This window comes from Schistocerca gregaria, chromosome 3 (assembly GCF_023897955.1).
Source record: "Schistocerca gregaria isolate iqSchGreg1 chromosome 3, iqSchGreg1.2, whole genome shotgun sequence".
NCBI classification, from domain to species: domain Eukaryota; kingdom Metazoa; phylum Arthropoda; class Insecta; order Orthoptera; family Acrididae; genus Schistocerca; species Schistocerca gregaria.
In genome coordinates this window covers 904,128,947-904,153,802 of record NC_064922.1, presented here as the reverse complement: position 1 = coordinate 904,153,802, position 24,856 = coordinate 904,128,947, and the positions used below count along the sequence as shown (strand labels likewise).

At 37.4% G+C, this 24,856-nt stretch overlaps 1 protein-coding gene across 11 annotated transcripts in view; it reads left to right on the top strand.

Moving 5' to 3' along the window:
• LOC126355227 (longitudinals lacking protein, isoforms A/B/D/L) overlaps positions 1–24,856 on the top strand; it is a 718,131-nt gene that overhangs the window by 478,535 nt on the left and 214,740 nt on the right. For 2 of the 11 annotated variants that reach the window (XM_050005496.1, XM_050005494.1), the window contains one exon: positions 4,088–6,065. The exons of 3 other annotated variants lie outside the window; for them this stretch is intronic. In XM_050005496.1, coding sequence (XP_049861453.1) covers positions 4,088–4,368 — 281 coding nt within the window. In that variant the 3' untranslated portion in view covers positions 4,369–6,065. Of the gene's footprint in view, positions 1–437; positions 987–4,087; positions 6,066–11,074; positions 13,925–24,856 lie in introns of those variants that run through there. 6 more of the 11 variants (XM_050005506.1, XM_050005504.1, XM_050005503.1 and 3 more) reach the window with 6 other exon arrangements.

Below are 24,856 nucleotides of genomic sequence, written 5' to 3'. Positions count from 1 at the left end.
TTTCCATCCAGTGATTGCTGTGAAAAATGGTGAAATTTTTCTGTAATGGTGAAATTTTTCTATAACATACCTGAGTTGGTTACATATTTTGTGTGACAAACTTAAGATGATACACTATTACTATTAATACTGAGTATTGCCTGAATTATATAAAACTAAAGTAAAGTAATAACTACAATTGATTCTGTGTTGTCCTAGTGCAGAGAGCTGAATGTTGACTTTTTTCTGCTGCAGCACTATTTTCATTTTGGTTATGCATGAGGTTGTTGTCTTTTGCAACAACAGAGGGCACAGTTGACATGGATTAGTATTAAGTTTAAAATTTATTTCAGGCATCAAGCTTGAGATTTAAAAAAGTTTACATATATACAGTTTAAGAACTGCACTAGAAGAGTATTTTTTGTGATTTGAGTATAATAGGTTGAATTCTTTTTCAGCTAAAGAATCAAGCAAGTGGCTTCAGCAAGATCGTTCCTCCCACTCATTCCTTCGATTGTCTTCAGAATCTGCTACAAAGTGCTTGAGAGAAAATGACTTTCAGAACTTGGAGACAAATTTATACAGTGGGATGAATTCAAATTTTGCAAAACCAACAGGAAATACAGCATTTCAGCAGTCTGATGACATCAGTAATAAGGAACATGTATTCAGCAACAACTTCAATAGCGCAACAAATCAACAACCTGCTAATTTACAGCTATTTACATTCCAGGATTTTCCTCCATCATTCCCTTGTCCAACTTGTGGCAATGTGTATCGTTACAAATCATCCTTGGCCAGACATGTAAGGCTAGAATGTGGGAAAAATCCTCAATTTCATTGCCCATATTGCCCACACGAAACAAAACATAAAAGCAGTTTGTTGAGTCATATAGAAAGTAGGCACAGGCAAGAGAAAATGTAGGTCACATGTATAGAAGGAGTTATACAGAATTTCAGGTTATTACACAGAAATCAGTCAGTGAAGGTAGGTGATGTGTAAGAAACACTACAGGAACCATCCAGACAGCTTTACTTTTTTTTCATATGAGTTTGTCTTTATCTTACCTTTACATGAAATGCACTGAGATCTGAAAATCGTTAATTTGTTTTCTCAACAATCTAAGTGCATATGTCCATATACAAAGTGCCTGCCACGTCAAAGCATAGTTCAACTTTGGAAAGTCAGAGCGTAAAAAAGGGGGTGAAATTTAGACATTTGCCAACATTAAAACTGTTGTACTTTTAGTGAGCGTCAAATTTCCAACAATGGAAGAATGGCATGTGACATTATAAGAGTGAACTAGTACTCATCTGAGGGAAATTACATCATTTTTCCAGTCTGCAAACGTTTGTGCTAGGAAGCCATTCATGAATGGTGTAAGGAAGGAGTATGATTGGTCTTGAATACACACTTTGACTGAGATTAAAGGAAGCCTGTCATAAAGTGTTACCAGATGGCTGTAACTTTCATGGCAAATTATTTACAAGGATTTGATAATGAAAACTTTCAGGTAATGATACATTAGATGATGTGGAGGATTATGTAGATTCCACTTCAAAAAATAATTCTTTAGATAAAACGTAGTTCTTATACCCTCTTTTATTTTTTTTGTGTGTCTGTGGTTCATTATATTTTCTGTTATTTGTGTAAGCACATATTGCAGTCATGTATTTATACCTACATTTATACCCATTTAAATTTTTTTTCGTGTTTGTGCTTCATTGTATTTCTTTTATTTGTGCAAGCATTTATGACAGTCTTATGTTTATACCTATAATTATTTGTACAAGCACATATTGCAGTCATATAGTTATACCTATAATTGTAACTATTACCATTTTTATGTTATCATGAATTGCAGTATTTGTAAATGATATTTCATAATAAAGTGCAGCATACATGCAGTAAGCATCTCAAATTACAATTCTTCTTTCCCTTGGAAGATTTGTATCTGTTCGCAAACACTAGTCCCTTACTCAACTCTCTCTTTTTTGTGAATTTCTGTAATATCTTTATTATGTCCAGCTGTCCATCAGTATAATACTATTATCTTGACATCATGGTGTTTGGAACATTGATGATATGTAAAAATTGGAACTTTCAAAAAATTAAGGTCCAATTTTTCAATTTTGACCTGACTAATGTCTTGAGACATTGGTATGCTGGCTTGATGCTCCCACTGAATTTTATGTATGTATGTACATTTTTTTACGTTTCTCAATTTAACTGTATACTCTTTTAAACAGCTTTCTGTCAGCTAGTAAAAGCAGTCGGCAACATTCATCAATGTATTCTTATTTTGAGTTACATGTACAGGTAATTTGAGACTTAAGTGGGGTGAAATATACATTTATGTTTGTTTTTCAGTTGCAAGTTTAATAACTTGGTTATCCAGTATCTGCTGCTTCTTTCACAGTTTTGAAGTATCATCACAAATACTTTTTCTTTCTTTCAAACTTTTTGTCCTCTTTTTCCATGGGCATTTGTTATCTTGTAGACTATCATAAATAAAAGTAAATGTGTTTATGGATATTTCAAACTAATTTTTCAATGACTTTTAGGCCATTAGTACTGTGTTTGTTTATTAGCGATTTTCTCTAGGCACGTCTGTCTGTTGTACCATTGTTTAGATAGGGAAATGTGGTTTAAAATGTCCTGCTGCATGTTGACCAATGCCATTTTTATGTTGTTACCTAGAATATTTAATCATAAATAAGTGCATCTGTTGTGCATAAATGGCACAAAAAACCTATTCATGTCAACTTCTTGGCTTAATTCTGCAAACCACTCATTCTCCTCTTTTGCCTTACCTTGTAGAAAATTTTAAAAACTTTAAATACACATTTGTATGTGTATGAATAGACACACAAATTTTTCATTACATGTTTTTGAACAGCATATATCACTAGCATTTCTGTTAGTTTTTGTGGTGGAGTGTTTGTGTATTCAGCAACATTTTACGTAGACAAATCTTTGTCAATTTTATCAGTAGTTAAAAAAATCCTGTCTCTCAGTGTATTATCATCCACTAAAGGCAACTATTTGAATATCCTTCCTTACATTTAATGTAAAAGTTTTGTGAAAAATATTAAATATGTAGCTGAGGGTATCTGCTTCGAAATTACCCAAAACATTTGAACTAAATACATTTTTTGTTTATTACCAAATGGATTGTAATAGAATCAGCTACTCCATCCCAGTTTTCCAAACGGGTTTCCTGTAATCTTTTGAACTATTGACTACTATGTAAATATATTTAGTGTGTGTCGCAACCTTTCCCCATATGTTCTCTCTCTCTCTCTCTCTCTCTCTCTCTCTCTCTCTCTCTGTTTGTGTGTGTGTGTGTGTGTGTGTGTGTGTGTGTGTGTGTGTGTTTTAATTAATTGGTGAAGAAGTGCTATTTAGTTTAATCATGAAACTTTTGCAATGTGATATTCAACACAAAATTGCCAAAATGATGCCTGACTGTCAAAGTCTCACTGTGGCTATCAGCTGGATATTACTGCTCTTCAGTGTTTGTTTTCTCCACTGGTGGAACATTATCAGGATACATAGCTCTTGTGTATTAAAATGCCAAAGCAGCTGTAATTGTTATAGTAAAACAGTCATCATAGTTATTCATCAATACTATGCTAACTGGCGGATTAAAACTGTGTACTTGTTAGGTACTTGAAATTACAGCTTTTACTTTTCATTTGCTAAGACAAAGTTGTGGATTTGAGTACCATCCTGGCAAACAGTTGTAAAGTACATTGGAAATATTTTTAATACTGCACTTTGTATTGTGGAACAAAAGTTTCATTCTAATCCTGCATACTGACTGTCTGTATTAAGTACCTTTATGTGTATGTGATGTGTATTTCAGTTGTGTGCTAATGTTAAATAGCAGTTCGGTTTTCAGTTTAAATGTCTCCATTTTAGTGTATTTGCAGTAATAGATACTTTTATGTACAACATTTATATGAGTATTCAGTTGTTGTGGAAGGTTGCTTGTATTTACTATGCATGTTTGTGGGTTTCATAAGTCTTTAAGCATGACACATTTCACAAACTGCTGGAACATTATTACCTTTCACTGCAACTGATATATACGTTTTGTTTCAGACAGTGAAAGATTATGGAGTTCCTACTATGAAGGCTGGACGTGTCCCCCCAGCCCACAAAAATTTGGTGAAATTGTGTCAGTGGTCAGTATTAATAGTGAGGAACGAAAGAAATTTAAATGCCCTAATTGCCTGAAAGGCTATTGCTCCAGAGGTACATTGTTGCGACATTTGAAGTTAGAATGTGGGAAAGATCCACAGTTCCATTGTCCTAATTGTAGCTATCAGACGAAACATAAAAGCAATCTACAAAGACATCTAGCAATACACAGAATAGATTAGGTGAAATGGTTGGGTGCTGTGGAAAATGTGTGTATTTAGAGTGCAGCCAGCTGAATATCTGATGTAACATACGCAAGACAAATCTTAGCTTAAAATATTTATGTTTGAAAGGTGTTGTAAACTGATTATATGGTAAACCAGCAACTGAATTATGAAATTGGGAGATTTGTTGCACTAATTAACTTCTTTGATATCTCTCTCTCTCTCATATGTTGAGAAGGGGAATAAAATGACATTAAACAGTATGGACATATGAAAGCAGTTGTAGGAAAGATGGCTTAGATTTGTTATGAGTATTCTGGAAAAGTGTGCTGTGTACCTGTTTGGGTAACCATGTTTGGAATCTTTAGAAATAGACCTAGTAGTGGAGTATGAAGGAGTTTTGAGTGCAGCACGAAAATCATAATAAGTTGGTATGGTTCATAGGAGAGAGTAACAGAGAAGCTTAAGGAAGTTAAATGGGAACTGTTGCAGCGAAGATAGTGTTATTATCAGGAAACAGTATTGAGTAAATTTGGAGAACCACTATTTGAGTTTCACAGTGTGACAATATTTTTGCCCCTGTTTCTATGCATCAGTTTATGATAGTAGGTTAAGAGAGATTAGGAGAAATGTGAAAGCATACCAGTAGTAATTCTAGGAACATACGGGGGGAGGGGTACGATAAGTAATGGTAGTAAATACTCTCTTCCATTAGCGTACAGTGGATTGTGTAGCAAGAATGGATAAAAAAAATCATATTCTGGATAGAAAAATTAAAAAAATCAGTTAAATAATAAACACATGTACCCTCTGTTTACTCACCACTGATAACTGTATGACATTCATGCACATCTTGTTTATTCAACAGCTGATTAAGTGTAGTGTTTCATTGCCTTGTTTTTTCAGTATTGCCAGTGGTAATAACTTCTCAAATAATGTGTGGAACAGAAATGAATGTGCTATTCAAATTACAAGCATTGCTGTTTTTATTTTGCTTGAAGAGGCAAATATTAAATTGAGGCTTATTTGAAATTCTAATGCATACTATCTTTCTAACAGAGAACCTTTAAGCCCCTAGTCATAACACACAGCACACACAAAATAAGCTAAGATTCCAAAATGGAGTGTTATGGTGTCATATTCGAGATTCAGATAGAAATTTACTGGACTTTTATTAGGTTGTGTGTCATTTAGATTCAAAAACTTGTAAATTATTTTTGTGTTCAAAATCCATCACTCCAGTGAACTATATTCAAGTGGCAGGATATTTTAGTCTCATTTTATTGTTGTTATTGTTGTTGCTGCTCATTCCTTGTTTCATACATAATGTTATTCATGATATGAACTACACAAAATAAGTAAAACTGTCGCTAGTATTGTAATAATGGAAACATTTCATCTGAGATGTTAATGAAATGAAAAGAGATTTGTTAATGTATATCCCCAAGTGTTCTCAGAAATGTCAAATGCCTGTCAGAGGTGGATAAACAAAACATTGTGCAGTGAGTTATGTACACAGTGTTTTTTCAATAATTAAGCATAAGAATGTAAATTGGATAGTTGTGAAGCGAGAATATTGACTGCTTTAGTGAAGGGAATTCGTATTGGAAATGATACGTAGTAACAGTCTACATTGTATGTGTAAAACATTTGTTTTGGGCATGCCACTTTTATATTAATGGCACACACATTAGAGTTTAATAAAGTGACATAAAAATAAGCCTTAGCTTACATAATTCTGTTCCCCCCCCCCCCCCCTCGCTCTCTCTCTCTCTCTCTCCCCCTCTCTCTCTCTCCCTCTCTCTCTCTCTCTCTCTCTCTCTTTGACTTCCTCCTGACCATTGTCTACAACCTGTCCCAGCATAACCTGAAAACAGTATTTGAAATCACAGTTGTCATTGTTATTATTTATTACTTTAAGCGTCCATTAGTTTCAGAGATTAGAGATGATAAAAACTGAGGTTTGCATTTTGCAGTTTTATATCCAGTGGTATGAATCATAACTGTCATATATTTATCACAATTTAGTTAAAATATATGATTTTTTTAAGTAATGAAATCTAAGAACACTCCACATTCAATTTTGTATGTATGTTTGGCTTAAGAAAAGTTGTGTTAAGTGAAATACTGAATGCAAAGCAGTTCACCAAGAATAAACTATGTATTTCAAGTAATGAAACTCCACCACTTTTCTCTATTTCCAGTGCTATAAAGTCATAAATCTTTCCTCCTCTCAGTAACCCCTGAACGAATGCAATTCTGTGAGATTCTATGGCTGTAATTTCTTTGTATAGGTCTTTAAGCAGGGTAAACAATATTTTTCATAGGAATTATTCTTGCCTGAAGATTTATTCGCTGAATGAACATACAACATTGTTTTGTGTGGATGCACTTCCTGCGGATTATTATTAAGTAACATTTAACATGCAAATTTCCATTGCTTTCTTCAACTTTTATGTATTTAGGATAATGTTGCAAGAAAATCCTTGGTGTATGTGTCTTTAGTAGCTTTGAACTTACTTAGCCTGACAAATCACAGATTTATATTCACCTATAGACATGCAATATAGAACCTAGGAAAAATATGATGATGCAAAAGAGACTGTAAGTTGACATGTAAGTTGTGGATGAATGACACCATTGTGTGGCATGGAGATATTGTTTTGGCTAGAGACACTTTCCGTATAACAGAACTGACTGGTCCATACGAAATCAGTAAGTGGAAATAAACTAAGATCTAATGGAGAGAGGCAGCATTTAGGTTGAAAGAAGGGGACAGTTTACATTTTTGGAGACAGAAAAGCAAGAATTGGTGCCTTAGATGTGGAATATTAAAGGGAACTTCCTGTAAACAGATCTTAAAATGAAACAAACCCACAAGAATGATGAAAAGAAACTTGTTTGTGAAGAAGATTAAACATAAACATTTTGCCCTTTGAACAGGCTACTATTTTTCATTTGTTGTATTTCTATTCTACTCCTACTCCATAGTCTTTTTTCTCTCAAAAGCATGAAGAATAATTGTAGACTTCTGCAGTCAGCACAGTGTCAGTAATGTTATTCTATATGTATTATTTCATCTTCCTCCTTTATTTTTGCTAGTATTGCAGGTAGCCACTTTCAGGGTGATTTTGTGTGTTACTGAAGCAGTGCACCACAGCGTTACGTACATACTGTTGCGTCTTCTTGTCTTTGCTGTGATTGAAGTATCATGGAACTCCTATTTTCACCTGTTTATGAGAGCATGAGGCAGAGGAGCTTAAGTGCTTTGTTGATATTGGTTTTCATTTAATTTTATTAGGCAGTACTGGTGAATCAGGTAATAGACACTGCTAAACAGCACTGTTTGCAGCAACTGGTTGTGATTGAGATAAGTCAGTGTTTTATGTTTCTTTAGCTGCAAAGTACAAAGTTTTGCCTGATGAAACAACTGCATTTGCATTGTATGCCTGTAGGCTGCCTGTTGTTAGCAGCTAGGATAGGAGAAGCTTGTATACATCAGGCTGTTTAAACTATCAGGAAGTCCTTGTCTTCTTTGCAAGGCTAAGACAAAATGCCTGTGCTGGTTTGTGTGATATTCTGGTTATTGATTTCTCCATTGTTTCCACAGGAATCACTAATCTGTCTTCCTGGTAGGCTTGTATAGAACCATTTTATAAAGTTATCTCAGATTATTCATTCTATCAGTGTGGTGTACTTCGTGATATACTCATCTAGGGTAAGGTATTAATTTAGTATCAAATGTCATTTTTTGTGATATCCATTGTGGACGCCCATAAATTATTTCTTGGAAATTTCATCTTGGATTACTTCGATCCTTGACATATTTTGCTGAGTGTGTCCAGTTCTTACCTCTGTAAAGTAGTGTGAGACCTGCCATTACTCTGTCAAATTTAATTCTGATCTTGTGTGTTATGTGTGTGAAAAAGAGTATATGCTGGAAAACATAAGTTTTTATGTGAAATATCTTTTGAGCGTTTACATTATAACACACTCATATATTTGAAATGTGCCCTTTGTTTAAGGCTGTTTACTGCAATTTAACATTTCACTGTTCTTACATTTGAAGGCAAATAAATTTGTCTTTTCTGTCAGTGCTTTAATATAATATTGTGATACTTTTGCACCATTAGGCATGCTAATAAGTCCCTCTGTCTCACTTATGTATATTAATCCACTTTCACAGCTTTCATCTCCAAGAAGGTGCAGTATTTCCATAGAGAACAGCAGATTACCAATTTTGTTACTGGTATGGTAAACTAGTTTGATGACCACCTATCTTAGAAAATGGTCACAGAGCCATGACAGTTGTAGCATGATGACTATTGATCTGTGTCCTTGTTCTTGTCATCCTTGTCTTTGTTTCAAATTCTCATTATTTTATCAGTGGTATTCATATGAAACCTTAGACTCAGATGATACAAACCACTTTTTGGAATTCCACCTTCCAAGTCTTCAGCATCACATCTCCAGTGAATGTTCTTGCTTGTTGTCTGCAGAACAGAATAGTTTTATTTTTGTTCATCAGTAAGGCATGATGTCTCAGATAAACATCCAGTTGACACACATTACAATGGTGGCTATAAGGCTCAGTCCCCTGGCCAACCACAGCAGGAGATGTGCAGCTCAACAAAAGTCTTGTGGTTATAAAACACCACATCTGAATTAACATAACAAACTAATACATCTTAAGTGATAAATCATAGAATAACAGCTACATTACAACAGCAGCATACACCTGGTTTGTCCATATTATCTAGTAAATTCAAATTAGAGTTAGTTTAATGATTTTGTGATTACATATGTGCAACTAAATAACAGAAATTATCATTTTGTCTTATATGTTTAACCTTGTCCTTTAAGAAGTATTTTCTGTAGCCTAAAATATATATATGTACAGGGTAGTCAGAAACAGTCTGAAAGGCTTGTAAGGGTGCTTTAAGGTAGTTGTGCTGAGAAATAATTGTCAAGAAAAAAATTGAATATGTTGCACTGTTTCTTAGTTAGCTAGCATTGAAGTTAGCTAATCAAGACATTGCATGCGAAAATTCAAGTGGCTTGCCAGAGACGGTGTCACCAAATACATTCTTTATTTGGTTTCCTAGAATCGAACAAGAGACTGATACAAAAATTGGACATAGAATAGTAGTAAGAATTGAATGTGAACCAAAGGGTGGGCATTCCCATGCACTATCATCTGTGCTCTTAGAGTGACTTGACACTCATTGTATTTCGTGGACCGCTTAAATTTGCATGTGCAACAGCCTGCTTGGCTAATTTAAATGCTAATTAAAGTGGAAGTGGCATTATGTATTGAACTTTTTTCTTAAGGGTTATTTCTCAGAACAACCTACCCTGCAATACCCCTACAAGCTTTTCAGACTGTTTCTGACCACCCTGTGTTCATGCAGCACTTTCCATTAATATATACTAACATTCTCCGTATAAGCTATAAACTGTTCTGTCACTGTCATATACGTAGCGAAAATTTTCTTCTGCCTCCGACACTTTTGTGCTGGTGAGTATGACCACTTTTTGCTGGTGAAGTTTTTCTGTTTTCAGTACTATAACCAATTGTCATAGCAATTGAAGATTGGTAAGACATCTGCATTGAAGATCAAATTAAAGCTGTAATTACTAAAGTGACTCAGTCACCCCCTTCCCCCTGTTTCTATATTTCACCCTCAACATGAGTTTCATGATTCTCCTGTCAGGTTACAAACAAGAAAGGGAGACAAAACAGTACTGCACTGGTTGAGTTATATACATAAGCAACTGGATGAAAGCCACCTGCAATAATATCTGAATCTATTAAGGTATTTGGCATCATGATTGAGTCACTGAGCCAAAAGAATTTTAATGAAAACATTAAATATGTAATTTTTCTGGTTGTTAATGAGGATTATGTTCAGTTAGGACAACACAAGATAACTTGGGTATGAATATTACGTTTTGCTTTTTCATAAAAATTAATGATGTAATTGATTAAAAGGAAAATCTGATCCAGAAATATGAAAAATATACATAGACATATTGACTGGCCAGTTCTTCCTTAGTGCAGTACAGCTGCCAGTAACAAAACTTTTCCCTTGCTAACTCTTAATTTAGGGTAGGTTATACTCTTTTTCCGTCTCTCTTCTTTCCTCCCTGAAGGGACAAGTTTCCCAAAGCTAGATTTTATCAATTTTTGTGGGTTTTGTGTAACTGTCAGCAATACTGATCCAAGGTAAGTACTGGCCAGCCCATCTGCCTCTTTGTATTTTTTTCACATAACTGATGTACAGTCTGAATGGATATCTATAATTAAAAAGGTGATAAAATAATGATTACAGGCTATTTTAACAATTACTTCCTCTGGTGTTGTTTTCTTTTAATTTTCAACAACATTTGAGCATTGCATCTTAATCTTGAGGGAACTTCTTTTCTGTCACACATTTATGTTATTTTTTCACCCTTCATATGAAAGAGCAAGGGTGGTTTTTAAGTCATTGTTTACTGTTTCCCTTTCCTAATTTTTAATCTGAGTGAGCTGTATTAGTTTTTATTGCTTAAGTACTTCTGAATGTTTTAGCATATTTGGAATCAGTTGTATTATTACACGTGAATGGTGGGAATATGTTGAAATTGGAGAACGTGCAACACCTTCTGATTCTTTTTTGAAAACACATTTTTCATGCAATAGTGAATCCATTATATTTCATATGATTTTTTCTCATTTTTATAGGTACTTTCAGTGTGGGGCCTGTTTTAGATTGGACTACTTCACAAACAAAGATAAATTTGAAGCCATCTATAGAAGCAACTGATAAAAGAGAAGCGGTGAAATTATTTTTACCAAACCAAATTACAAATGACGAGTTGTTCCTGAACAGCAGTACTGCAGTCACAAAACCAGAGCAGCCGCCACTATTTAAAGTAACTTATCATAGTGAGAGTGCAGTAGGTCAGTTTGCTTGCCCTAAGTGCAACAAAACATTTTGTCACATGCGTATTTTTGTAGAACATTTGGCTCTGGAATGTGTTCAGAAACCTCATTTCCAGTGCCCTTACTGCCCCCAAACTATTACAAAGAAAGGCAACCTCAAGAGGCATATAAGAGAAATACATAACTGTGTTTTGTGACTGGAGTATGTGAACTGTTTACTTTGCTCAATTTGAAGAGTCTCTGGACATATATATTTATTTATTTATTTATTTTATTTTTTTACTAGGTAACTTTATCCAAAATTCAGTGTCACTGTCATCGTATATGATTAAGAAGCTGGTACCCCAGTAACGTGTCTTCACATATTGAAGAATACATGGTTGTCATACATCACGCAGTAGTTAACTTCAATTTTTTGGATTTGAAAGTATTTCATTCGCCTAGAGTTCTTGTGCGCATGTTTTAAAAATCATGGGATTGTACTTTTGAAGTTAATTATCATTTTTCTGTTTAATTCTGACATTTTGCAACAAAATATCATTTGTGGTATACTGAATGGACATTTTTGTTAGAGTTATTATTTATAGAAAAGATGCTAGATGTTTGTTTTTGTCACCTTTGATTTAAATTTATTCATTTATATATTTTACTTGATCTTAATTTTGAGTATTCAGTGATCAAAGTGTATTTCTACATAATCATTTTAACATCAACCAAAATGATTGGATTAAGATGATAACACATTTGCTCTAAGGCGTATTTGACAAGACATAACCTTTTTACTCATGTGTTATAAAATTTATTGAACATTAGTATTATTGTTGTAAAAGTGGGGTAGACTGTGTAGTATTCAACTCGAATTATCAGTTCAGTTTAATGTTGCCACAGTTGAAAATTTCATTACATGAAAAAATTGTAATAAGACTGAAATAAATTTTCTGATTGATAATGCAGAAATAATATCCTGAACTAACAGTCATTTCAGGATTATGCATGGTTTAAAAAAAAAATGCTGGAACAGCTGAAACCTGTTACCTTTTAACTTTTTTCTGAAAGCATACAATGAATACTTATAGAAATCTTCATTAGCATACAAGTTTTGATCTTCAGAATTTGACACGTTTTCTATGGAGAGGGTATGCTGTATATTCATTTACTTTATATAGGAGTAAATGATCTATGACTATATACCATCTGCAGACAGAAACAAAATGTTGTAGTGATTGGTAAGCAAAGTGGTTGAAAGTTCATCATGATAAAATAAATTATGATTAAAATTTGCAGACTAAAAAGTCATGTTGATGTAGAGATCAACTAATATTATATCAATTTTAAGTGGAAATTGAAACTACTTGAAACAAAAAGGGGCATGTACTTGCCAAAGTGAAATAAGAAAATCTGACCATTGGCAACAGATAAAAAACCATATATACATATAGACAAAAAATATGAATCTGCAGCTATGAGAATTTTGGAGCAATTACTATCTCAGGAGAAGGAGAAAGATAAGAAATCATGTGCTCCCTCCCAATGAAGGCCTATAATTAAAGTTCCAAAGACCAGAGTGTCCCTATGCTTGTGTTTAAAATTAGTGTTTAGGCTGTTCTTTTTTGCCCACATCAGTAGTTGGTAAGTAAATCCTGCTCTTCTGTTTCCTGTGGCAAAAATAGGATAGGAATCATTCACCCTTAGATGCTACATTGTAAATGGCCTGCTAAATGCAACTTATAAGTCAGAATGTGTTCCACAGTTGAAAATAAAAAACTTTATGAACTTTTAAAAATACCTCTGTTTTTCTAGACAAATCCATCTGAGTTTGAGTATTGTAATGTATTATTATTATCATCTGTAGTTTACACCCAGGCTGGGCCCTACAAGAAGTTACAGTCCTTTTAATTCCTGAATGGCTTAATATATCGAAACACTGTTGTAGGTGAATCATAGTACACAGAGAGGCATACAGTTTTGTTACATGATTAATGTTGTCAATTGTTGAACTGTAGGATCACCTCAGATATGAATGTAATTTTGTTTAATGGCATGGCCTGTTAAAGAAATCACACTTGGATGTGTTTGCACCAAGACAGAGATATCGGGTTGCTCTCAGTTTTAGCATATTTTTCAGATTACATCACAAAATATTTCAGCATCAACATTACTGGCGTTATATTACTGTTCTCATCTTCTGTGAACTTTTGAATGATATTAAAAATAAGAATATAGTGATGTAACACTTGTTGACATTGATATTAAAATATGCCTTGAAAGTATTTTAGAAACAAACTAAAATTCAGAGCGGCTTGTGGGAGAGTTATGTACAGCATATACTGAACTGTATCCCTAATGTGTTCTGATTGCTGAAATTTTATCTGACCTTGTTTCCGTTTTGTATAAAATAAGGCCAGGTGGAAATATGTCCATAGCTTTGGTCTGTCTTCTTGCAGCATATACCAATGGAAAATGGCAAGAGAGCCTCATTGGTCTGTGTTTACACTGGACTCTGTCCACCTTGCCTCTCAGTGTTTTGTTGATTTCTCAGATACTTTTACCAAAAGATTCAGAGCCAACATTAATAAGTGCTATATTATTATAATTTTATTTTAAAAAAATTTTTTGAACATTAAAAAAATTACATCATCCAATAAAAAAAAAAAATGCTTCCTCAATATCTTTGTTGATGTACAAGTTGACAGCTTTAACCATATAACAAAATCAGATGCTCCTTTACTCATGGAAAGCTTGTTTCATTATATTAAAATATTCAGTAAATAAAAGGATATTCTGTCGTATGTGACTCACCTTTACAGTCGTTACTCCATCCTGGTTTTCCCATTGTTTGATTTCACCCTGTACACTCCTACTTACATTCTGACATGTATTTGGAAATGTTAACTCCTTTTATGTAAACAACACTATTTGGTTCGGGAGGGGGTGGGAGGATTATTTACATTTAGGCAGATGGTGTTATTTATGGTTACTGACAATTTGCAGTTGATGTACTAACATTTTGAGATCATCTACATTAATCTTCTGCAGACCATTGTAAAGTACATGGATTTAACCACATATTAGCATTCTTTCCCATTCCATTCATGATGGATTGCAGGAAGAATGCTTAAATGCTTCAGTAATTCATTCTGACCTTGTCTTTGAGGTCCATATAGCAGCAGTATGTAGGAGGCTGTAGTATATTCTCAGATTACTCAGTGAATACTGTTCATGACACTAGGCTGTAGTATATTCCTAGATTACTCAATTAATGCAGTTCGTGACACTTTGTAAGCAGACTTTCATGTGTTAGTTGTTTTCTATCTTCAGTTGTTCACCACTAAGAATTTCTCAGCATTTCTCTGTGTGGTGGGCCACGAAAACTGGTCACCATTCATGATTCCCTTCTCTGCATACATCCAGTATAACCTGTCAGTCCTATTTGCTGTTGTTCCTAGACAAATGTGAGGTATATTTTAGAATGGGTCACATGAATGTTTTGTAAGCAAGCTTCTCTGTAGGCTGGGTGAGTTTACTCAGTTCTTGTCAATAAACTGATGTCTGTCACTGCTTTACCTTTGACTGCACCTATGTGATCATTCCATTTCGCATTCGTAACAAATTGTTCTACCCAGGTATTTGTACTCCTTTTTTTTTTTTTAATTTTCTGAAGTGCACAATTTTACATTTCTGAACAGTTAAAACATGTTGCCAAGTTTTCCACCACTTTGAAATCTCATCAAGATCTGCCTGGATATTAGTACAACTTTTTTCAAATAGTACTTCATTACAGATAACTGCATCATCCACTTAAAGGCCGAGATTACTACTAAAGTTGTCTGCCAGGTCATTAATATACTACATGAACAGCAAGGGTCCCAACACATTTCCTCGTGAAACACCTGAAGTTTCTTGTGCATGTGTCTATTACTTTCTATCTGAACTTATATGCTGCACACTACCTACTGAGACAGTCTCAGTCCAGTCACAATTTTTTTTTGGTACTCAGGCAAACGCTTTTCAGAAATAAAAAAATACTGCACTCACTGAATTGCCAGTATCCGTGACTTTCCGGGTGTCTTATGAGAAAAGTGTGAGCTGGGTTTTGCGTGACTGATGTTTACAGTATGCTGATTGGCATGGAGTTTGTGATACATCATTATGGTTTAGCTCAGAATGTGTTTTGAAAATCTATGGTCAGTGGGTCTCATGACAATAGACAGTTGTTTCGTTGATCATTTCTACTACCCTTCTTGCAGATAGATGTGATCTGTGCTGTCCTCCAAGCACAAGCACACGGTTATTTGTTTGAGAGAAGTGTAGTATATTATAGTTAATTAAGGTTCTAACTCATCTGCATATTTTTTTATAGGCTATGACAGTGATTCCACCATTCAGTTTTAGGGATTTCAGTTTTTTCTCAATGTTTCCTCTCAGAAGACGAATACAGTGGTAAAAAGTTTGACAGTAATAAATGTATCATTCTTCTTTCCTGTGGTCCAAGAATTAAACTGGAGAATTCCTCATAGATCTTACTTCAGCATTTATGGTTTGGTTTGCTTCCCTCAGTTTTGGTTCATGTGTTGTCCTTGAGCATCTTAGTAAGTTTGGTGTCACTAACAACAGCCTTAACCTGTAACTAAAATTACTTTGGTTTTTGTGAGAAATGTTTTGATAAGATTCTGCTATAGCAGTTGTTGATGACTTCACTCTGTGCCATTTATTTCATTTAGCACACTCTACCTGTATCCTATGCATAGTTTTACACCTATTGTGCGATAGTTACTGTTTCTTTGAGACATTCTTTACAGAGACTGTGTATTATGGCTAGCCCTTGTCCTCATGAACTGTTCTACCAGGTATATATCTGACCAGCTACTCTTCTTACTGTTGCTAAATCTACTTTACTGAACGTGTAAATCTTTGTATTTTGTTTTAGTTGTCCATTCATAGCTTGATAATCATTGTTGGTGCAACCTGCCTTGTGCTCACTGATACCAGTTTCAATGTTCACAGCCTCAAAAAGGTCATGTCTTTTTGTTGCCATTAGACCTATTTTCTTCATGAGTGGACTTCTGAACTATCTGTTCAAGTACATTACTGGCCATTAAAACTGCAACACTGTGGAAGTGGCAAGCAACAAACATCAAATTGGCATGAAGTGTACTACGTTTGTGGACAGCAAACGATTTCACCATTTCAGTGCAGCTGCATGGAACGGATAGGAGTTACACCATCTGTTTTCTGTGTATAATTATGATTATACAGTATGTTTCTCATTCAGATATAACTTTTGAGTGATTGTTGTTTCTGAGAAGATGTAAGGGAAGACACTTTTGGAATCGCACGTTGGAGTTCTTGGTCCATCAAGACTGTGGTTTGACATTCCATTTCACTGCTACAAGTGTTTGTTAAAGTCTTGTTACTTGTTTGTGTATGGACACAGTGTGTTCAGGTGAACTGTACTCATTGGCGTGCGGGGTCTTACTAGCTCTTCATGACTATTACACTTGAAAGCAGACATATTGTATTTTTGAGGATCATACATGCAAGGCATGCAACCTGAGTCAGGAAATAGCTAGTTTGCAGCATCATGGGTAGTCAGCATGGTGACCATTGTTTCAGCTTCCCTTGACATAACACAGAGAGAGGGGTGGTGACAGAAGTGCACCCAAGGATAAGACTGGATACATTAGTGGCATCACATCATTTTATCGAATGAGTCTCGGTTCTGTATATAGCATCTTGAGGACACATCCCTGTGTGTAGGAACTGTAGATAAAAAAAAAAAAAAAAAAAAAAAAACATTGCCAGATTGCATTTGTCATAGTAATACAGGTTCAGCATCTTGTATAGTGATATAAATACCCTTGGGTACTCAACAGGATCACCTCTAGTTTGCATAGCCAGTAATTTCGACAGCAACCATTAAATTTCTCTGCATAATCATCAAGACCTCCATGACATTATCTTTCAACAAGGTAATGCAAGACTGCAACTTGCCAGTACTGTTCTGACAACACCTTGATACAGAGGTTGCTGGACTGTTGGGCAGATCTCCAACTGTCGAAAACATCTGGTCGTCGCTTGCGAAGAGATTGGCATACCACCACTCACCTGCAACTATGATTTATGCATTATTGGCATAGAGTCAAAACAGCACAGAATGTGAGTTGGGTTTGACTCAATGATCAACCAGGTTAGACCCCTTGTCACTGTCAGATGTGGCTGTTGCAGCTCTGTGTACTAAATTTTACACCTTGTAAAAAGGTAAACATTACTCAAGGATTAGGTCTAAGGCCTGCACTGACATGTCAACTGATACCTAAAGGCAGTACAATGAGCAGTCTACAGCTGTGGGACACGTGTGAACAGCATGTCGTCGGTCCCTGTGGCCTTTATTGCCAGTAGAGGAATCCTGCTGATGCTGTTGCTCCTTTATTCGAACAGGTCCTCATTTGGCCTCTTGAGGTTGAGTGGACCCCATTCTAGACCCTCCTAACTCATGTTAGGGCTGGAGATGGATTCCCACTACAAGGGGTGGTGGAACTAAGTTGTTAGCATCAGAAAGCCAGTAGAACAACACACTAAGTAAGTTAACAATGGAGCAGTGTATGGATGCCTTGTAGGCATCATTTTAGAACTTTTATTTATTACTCAATAAACTACAGCAGTCATGTTGGTGCTCACAGAAGTCAGCTTTCCCAGGATGTGAGCTATAGGCAGTGTGTGATGAGGTGCTACTGTCAGCAGCATCGCAAGGGTGGTAGAGTGATTATGCCAGCAACCCTCAGAAGAGCACTGACCACAGCAGCGGCAAGAAGTTTGCCCACACTGGAGAGTAAAAGGATGTCCAGCTGCATTGGACAAGGCGTGCCAAAACCACACTGCGAGTCCAGTGTGGATGAGAAGGCTCACAGCAGTGTCAGTGCCTGTCTACATTAGTAGAAGCAGGCAGCAAGGGGTTTTCCCACACGACCAGTGGTGTTCATTGGTGGGTGGTTCGTGGCCTCGGGCTCGAACAGTTGACAACCCATGTAGGGGGCTGGCAGCAGCTGAAGTAGGTCCTGAAGTGATCTGCTGGTTATAGGCTGTTAAATTTGCAGCATTGGATTTGATACGAGCCACAGCTGTCTGATGCAGAGTCAGGAGGTGGTGACTTGTCGATCTGTGTAGGCCCATAGAGCCCTAGATGATTGTGCCCCATGGGGCTGGTGTGTGGCAGATTGCAATACCTTTGACTAAAAATGACAAGTGTCTATAACCCACCAGGGGACTGACAACTTCCCCGGCAGCGTAACGTCACACTATCTTGCACATTCCTGATGGGTCTGAATCCTTCACCGATTTGCCTTTGTACAGCAGCCCACTTTCGTATTGGACTTCAATCGCTTCCCAAGTACACCACTCTGGGGTTGATCTATTTGCTGTAAATTTCTCGACCATCGCATGCAACTTAGCAACAGCATCTTTGTGTGACATCAGTCTGATGAGAAATAAGGCTGCTGGCACTGCTGTCAAGGCTGCAGTCGTCCTGTCTCAGCTTTCTGTCTCTTCCATTCCACAAGATGATTTCCATGTTGTCATCTGTCGGCAGGTGGTGCCTCTTTGGCATCAGCACTGGTCTCCTCTTCAAGGGAACAAGCTCCAGTGAATTAAACCTTTCCCAGTGGCTTGGCTGACCACATCTCGGACCTCTCACCATGAGGAGTTCATTTTAGCTAGGTTGCTTATTGGGCACTGACTTTTTGGCCATCGCCATTTGTTAAGTGGTGGTCCCTCGCCACTTTGTGCTCATTGTCGTCAACCTTTGACAATGTGGTATTTCCTGACTGAATGCCATCAACTGTTTTATCAACTGAAGCGCGGGCAGTTGACTGTGTACTCCTTCTTATCCATTGTAGCAATATGGCGTAGAACATCTAATCTTTGGTTTGAGATTTCCGCTGTGTCTACAGTGTATTTTGTGGACCTTGCTCCAAGAGGAAGTCCTTGTTTTTACCTCTCTTTCCTTCCATTGAATGCACTTAATATGTTAACATCTTTTTCATATTAATGTTCTAAGATTATGACATTGGTGCTTGTGCCCTAAAATGAAACCAAACCAAAAGTATTTATATGGTCATGGCTCACCTTATTTTGCTACAGCATCGGTTTCTATCACAATAGAACCATGGCTCGGATATGAAACAACCTGATCACTCATGACACAGAGGCTTTGCCTTTCTGCAATGTCAATTCTAATACGCCTGTGGGCCCCTGCTTGGTTCCAGCATGTGGTAATCATCTCAATGCCTTGGAGCCAGTACTTATCATAAAAGCAGGTAGCCCCTGATATAACTGCATCTGTGGCCTCTTGCATTAGTTACAGCTGTACCATTATTTTTCTCAGTTGTGCCAAAAAATAGTGGTGGCATTACACTAAAACATAATTCTGAAATGGTATTGGTAATCGAACCCAGGTCCTTTGAAACTAAAGGCAATGACACTAACAGTTCGGCTACTTGTACACCCTGTGTACTCTCAGATAACCTACATATTTGGTCATGTATTCTTCACACTACTGTGTAAAAGCAAAAAAGTAAAATTTCCCTATTTGGTATCCTTTCTACTGTTGCAATTTTATTGCCCAGCAGTTGCAGGTGTCTTTTCACACTGAGCACAAACCTGTAACTATCCCAGTCAATTGGTGGATGACTAAATTCTCCTCCAGTGATTGAGAGCGTGTTTATTAGCAAGCTGTGATTTTTGGTTACATATGGGGGAGAGTCATATCCACCGTAAACATAATGAAGTAGTTTCAGTGGTACAATAGTTCCACACATTTAATTAAATGTGATACACTACTTTGTGCATACCATTTACAAATTTTTTGTTCAAGAAATTAGCCAAGAAAGGAAGTGGTAATCAAAAAGAAAGAACTTTAAACAGCATGCATATGTATTTAAAGTATCAGCCATGATATTTCCATGTGAAAGAGTTCTGTTGCTGTGTACTTCAGCATTTTGTCTACCAAAATTGGTTTGGTAGAAATTGAAAATTATTTTTCCTTCTGGTACCATACCTTGATGACTTACTGCTGTTGTCCAGCAGTAGTGGGTTATTCATAAGAAATTTCACAAAAATAAATGTAAGAATTGTTTATATGAAAAACAAAGATTCCAAGACTTACCAAGCGGGAAAGCGCCGGTAGATAGGTACAATGAATAAAACACACAAACACACACACAGAATTTCGAGCTTTCGCAACCGGCGGCTGCTTCGTCAGGAAAGACGGAAGGAAAAGGAAAGATGAAAGGATGTGGGTTTTAAGGGAGAGGGTAAGGAGTCATTCCAATCCCAGGAGCAGAAAGACTTACCTTAGGGGGAAAAAAGGATAGGAATATACGCGCGCGCGCGCGCGCGCGCCCACACACACACACACACACACACACACACACACACACACACACACACACAGTATGTGGTCTGTGTATGTATGGATATGTGTGTGTGTGTGTGTGTGTGTGTGTGTGTGTGTGTGTGTGTGTGTGTGTGCGCGCGCATGCGCGAGTATATACCTATCCTTTTTTCCCCCTAAGGTAAGTCTTTCTGCTACCGGGATTGGAATGGCTCCTTACCCTCTCCCTTAAAACCCACATCCTTTCATCTTTCTTTTTCCTTCCCTCTTTCCTGACGAAGCAGCCGCCGGTTGCGAAAGCTCGAAATTCTATGTGTGTGTTTGTGTGTTTTATTCATTGTGCCTATCTACCGGCGCTTTCCCGCTTGGTAAGTCTTGGAATCTTTGTTTTTAATATATTTTTCCCATGTGGAAGTTTCTTTCTATTTTATTTACATCATCATTAATAAGAATTGTTTAGATACACTAGTGAAACAATGGCACAACAGTCATAGTGTCAGGCATGACAGTGATCGTAAATGTGACATTTATTTCCATATTAAAACTGGACGCCTTACTTGATCTAAAACCCAGAATCTTGTCTTTCATTGGCAATTTTTTTACCAACCAAATTACGCATGCACATCTCACTACTCGAAATGGGGAGATACTGGTAGAATTGAAACTGGAGGACAGGTCTGTAGTCATTACTGACTAGCTCAATCAGTAAGAGCATTGCCCATGAAAGGCAAAGTTCTTGCCTAGAGGCTGCATCTTGCTAGCCATTTTGACCTGTGTGGTATTTTCAAAAGGGCACACAAACTACTGCAGAGTGAAAGATTCGTTCTGGAAGTAATCTCCACGTTATGGCTAAGCCATTTCTCCATGCATAGTCGCAGATAGGCACAACAAATACAGCATTCGGCCCATAAAGTCTTCATCAAAAATGATGACACACAAACTCTCTCTCTCTCTCTCTCTCTCTCTCTCTCTCTCTCTCTCTCTCTCTCTCTCTCTCTCTCTCTCTTGTGCACACAAACGCAACTCACACATGCACGACTGCATTCTCAGGCAACTGTAGCCACACTGCGAGCAGCAGCATCAGTCCGTGATGGGAGTGGTGACCGGTTGGGGGTAAGGCAGAGGCTGGGGTGTGGATGGGGAGTGGTAGTAGGGTAGGGGTGGCGGACAGTGCAGTGCTGCTGGGGAGTGCGCAGGGAAGAGGTGGAGAGAGGATAAGGCACTGTATGCAGCTGGGTTAGACGGAAGGCAAGGGGAGAGGTGGGTGGGGGTGGGGTGGGGTGGAAATGAAGAGAAGTAAAAAGATTGGGTGTGATGGTGGAATGAGGGCTGTATAGAGCTGGTGTGGGAACAGGGTGGCTAGATGGGTGAGGACAATGGGACAATGACTAATGAAGGTTGAGGCAAGGAGGGTTACGGGAATGTAGTATATATTGCAGGGAAAGTTCTCAGTTGCGCAATTCAGAAAAGCTGGTGTTGGTTGGAAGGATCCATGTGGCACAGGTTGTGAAGCAGTCATTGACATGAAGGATGTCATATTTGGCAGCATCCTCAGTAACCAGGTGGACCACTTGTTTCTTGGCCACAGTTTGTTGGTGGCCATTCATGCAGATAGACAGCTTGTTGGTTGTCATGACCACATTGAATGCATCATAGCGGTTGCAGCTTAGCTTGTAGATCACATGACTGGTTTCACAAGTAACCCTGCCTTTGACAGGATAGGTGATGTTTGTGACTGGCTGGAACGCTACCTACTCTAGTCTGGTCACAAACCTCACCTATGCTCTCAGTGTGGCTACAGTTGCCTAAGACTGCAGTAATGCATGTGAGAGTTGCATTTGCTTAGTGTGTGTGTGTGTGTGTGTGTGTGTGTGTGTGTGTATTTTTGATGAAGGGCTTATGGGCTGAAAGCTTTATTTGTGACAGTCCTTTTGTTGTTTGTATCCGCAACTCAGCATCTCCACTATATGACGAGTGGCAACTTTCCTTTTCATTATATTATTAGATTCCATCCTGGATTTTCTATTGTTTTACTTTTTTCTGGAAGAGCTAGTTTAACAATGTGTACCGAAGAGCTTTCGTGGAGTTTTGAAATTTGGAAAGAGTTTGTGTTAAAATAGAGGTTGTATGGTGGATTGTGAATTGTGCCTAGATAGCTCAGTCGGCAGTAGCTGTGAAAGTTTGTATGATGATCTGGCACATAGTTTGTTTCAAAGCAGTGCACTTTTTGGGTGATATTAAATCCTGTTACTACCATGTGTTATTGCGATAGATCAAGAGATATTACCAATAACAGTCAATACCTTCTTACCATGTGCCAATTATGGTAAATGCAGGACATCTGGTGACTGTGGTTGCCAGAAGATTTGACAAACATCTCTGAGAGTATATTAGGTATCATAATGTGTGTGTTTTTGGGGATGTCCGTCTTCAGATGTACCTCTCTCTAAGATTGTGGTTTTGACAGCAGAATTGACTGGATGCTACTGCACTCTTTAGTATTCTGTCAACAAAAATTGCAAAGGGGGGGGGGGGGGGGTATGTCACTGTCAGAGATACTACAGTGTATTCAGTAAAGAGCACATTGATGGATGATTATTTGAAACCTAACATACTGCAATTGTTATAGTTAAGACAAAAATATTAATTTGTTGCTACAAAGTTCGTGTGCTCAGATCTGACGAGTGCTATCAGGGAGGCTTTTATCTAGTCTTAACCAATATCAGTCTGCTGGGTGGCAAGTGCTATTAATAGTCTAAAATGGTTGTTGCTGAATACATACAGATCATTATCTACTACCAGCAATATGGTACAACAATTGCTGAATATGTACAGAATATTATTTGGTACTAAAAGCAGTATGGTATAACAACTCTTACTCTGCCTTGAATATATAATCTACAGTGAAATGTATTTATATCACTGCATAAATAATTATTTACACTGGCTTATGCTAATGCAATTTTAGTTATAATTTATAAGCCAATTTAAGTGTTAATTAATTAGACCCGTAAAATACAGTAAAGACAACCACTTACTATAGCTGAATGACGTGTGACACACAGAAACACTCAACAGAAAACAGTATTTACACTAACTGTCGAGCTCTTGCTCTTTCTTGAGCAAAAGTACACACACACACACACACACACACACACACACACACACACACACACACAGAGAGAGAGAGAGAGAGAGAGAGAGAGAGAGAGAGAGAGAGAGAGAATATGCCCGTTTGTGGGAGAGGGGGAAGGAAGCATGATAGGAGAAGGCAGTAAATGATCTGGATGTGGAAGGAATGTTGGGGACAGAAGAGAGAAGGAAACATCTAAGAAGAGGCAATGGGAAACAGGTTAGCAGAGTTTATGCAAGGAAGATTGCAAGTGTACAGGATATGCTGGAGAGATAATCCCCACCTGTGTAGTTCAGAGAAACTAGGACTGGTAGGGAGTATTCAAATGTCTCCACGGAATGCTGCACAATAATTGTGGTATAGTTGATATATATATAACTTTGGTTCTTTTAAACGTGGCCCTGCCTTTTATAGGTTAGGAACAACCTGTAACAACCTGTGACTGGATGGGGTGGGAGGTCATGGGTGGATGCAGGGACAAGTCTTGCAACTGGGTCAACTACGAGGGAATAACTTATGAGATTCAGAACCAGAAGAGGACTGGAGAAGAGATGTACAGGGATATTCTATATGTTGGATGGATGGTGGAACACTACTTTGGAGGATGTGGGATGGATTTAGGATATGGTATCCTTCAGTCAGGGCATTTGAGAGGTAGTCAGTGCCCTCATGCAGGATGTGGTTGAGCTTTTCAGGGCGTTGGTGTTACTGGGTGATCAGAGGAGTGCTGGCTGGTGACTGGTTAACAAGTTGGCTGGTGTCAGAGGAGCTGGTGGCTCAGGAGATTTGTCTATGGATGAGCTGGAGGAGATATTATCTCTCAGCAAAGGTTCAGGTAAGGTTATCAGTATATTTCAAAACCTACTGCTTTCTACTGCAAGTGTGGTCTCCACAGGTAGCGAGTGTCTAAGGAAGATATTTTTTGTTATGGAGCAGGTGACAGCTGTCAAAGTGGGGGTACTGTTGGTGGTTCACACAATGGAAATCAACAGGTGTATTTATGGAGCCACCTGAGAGGTGGAAAAGTATGTCTACAAAGGTGGCTCATTGAGCTTTTCTA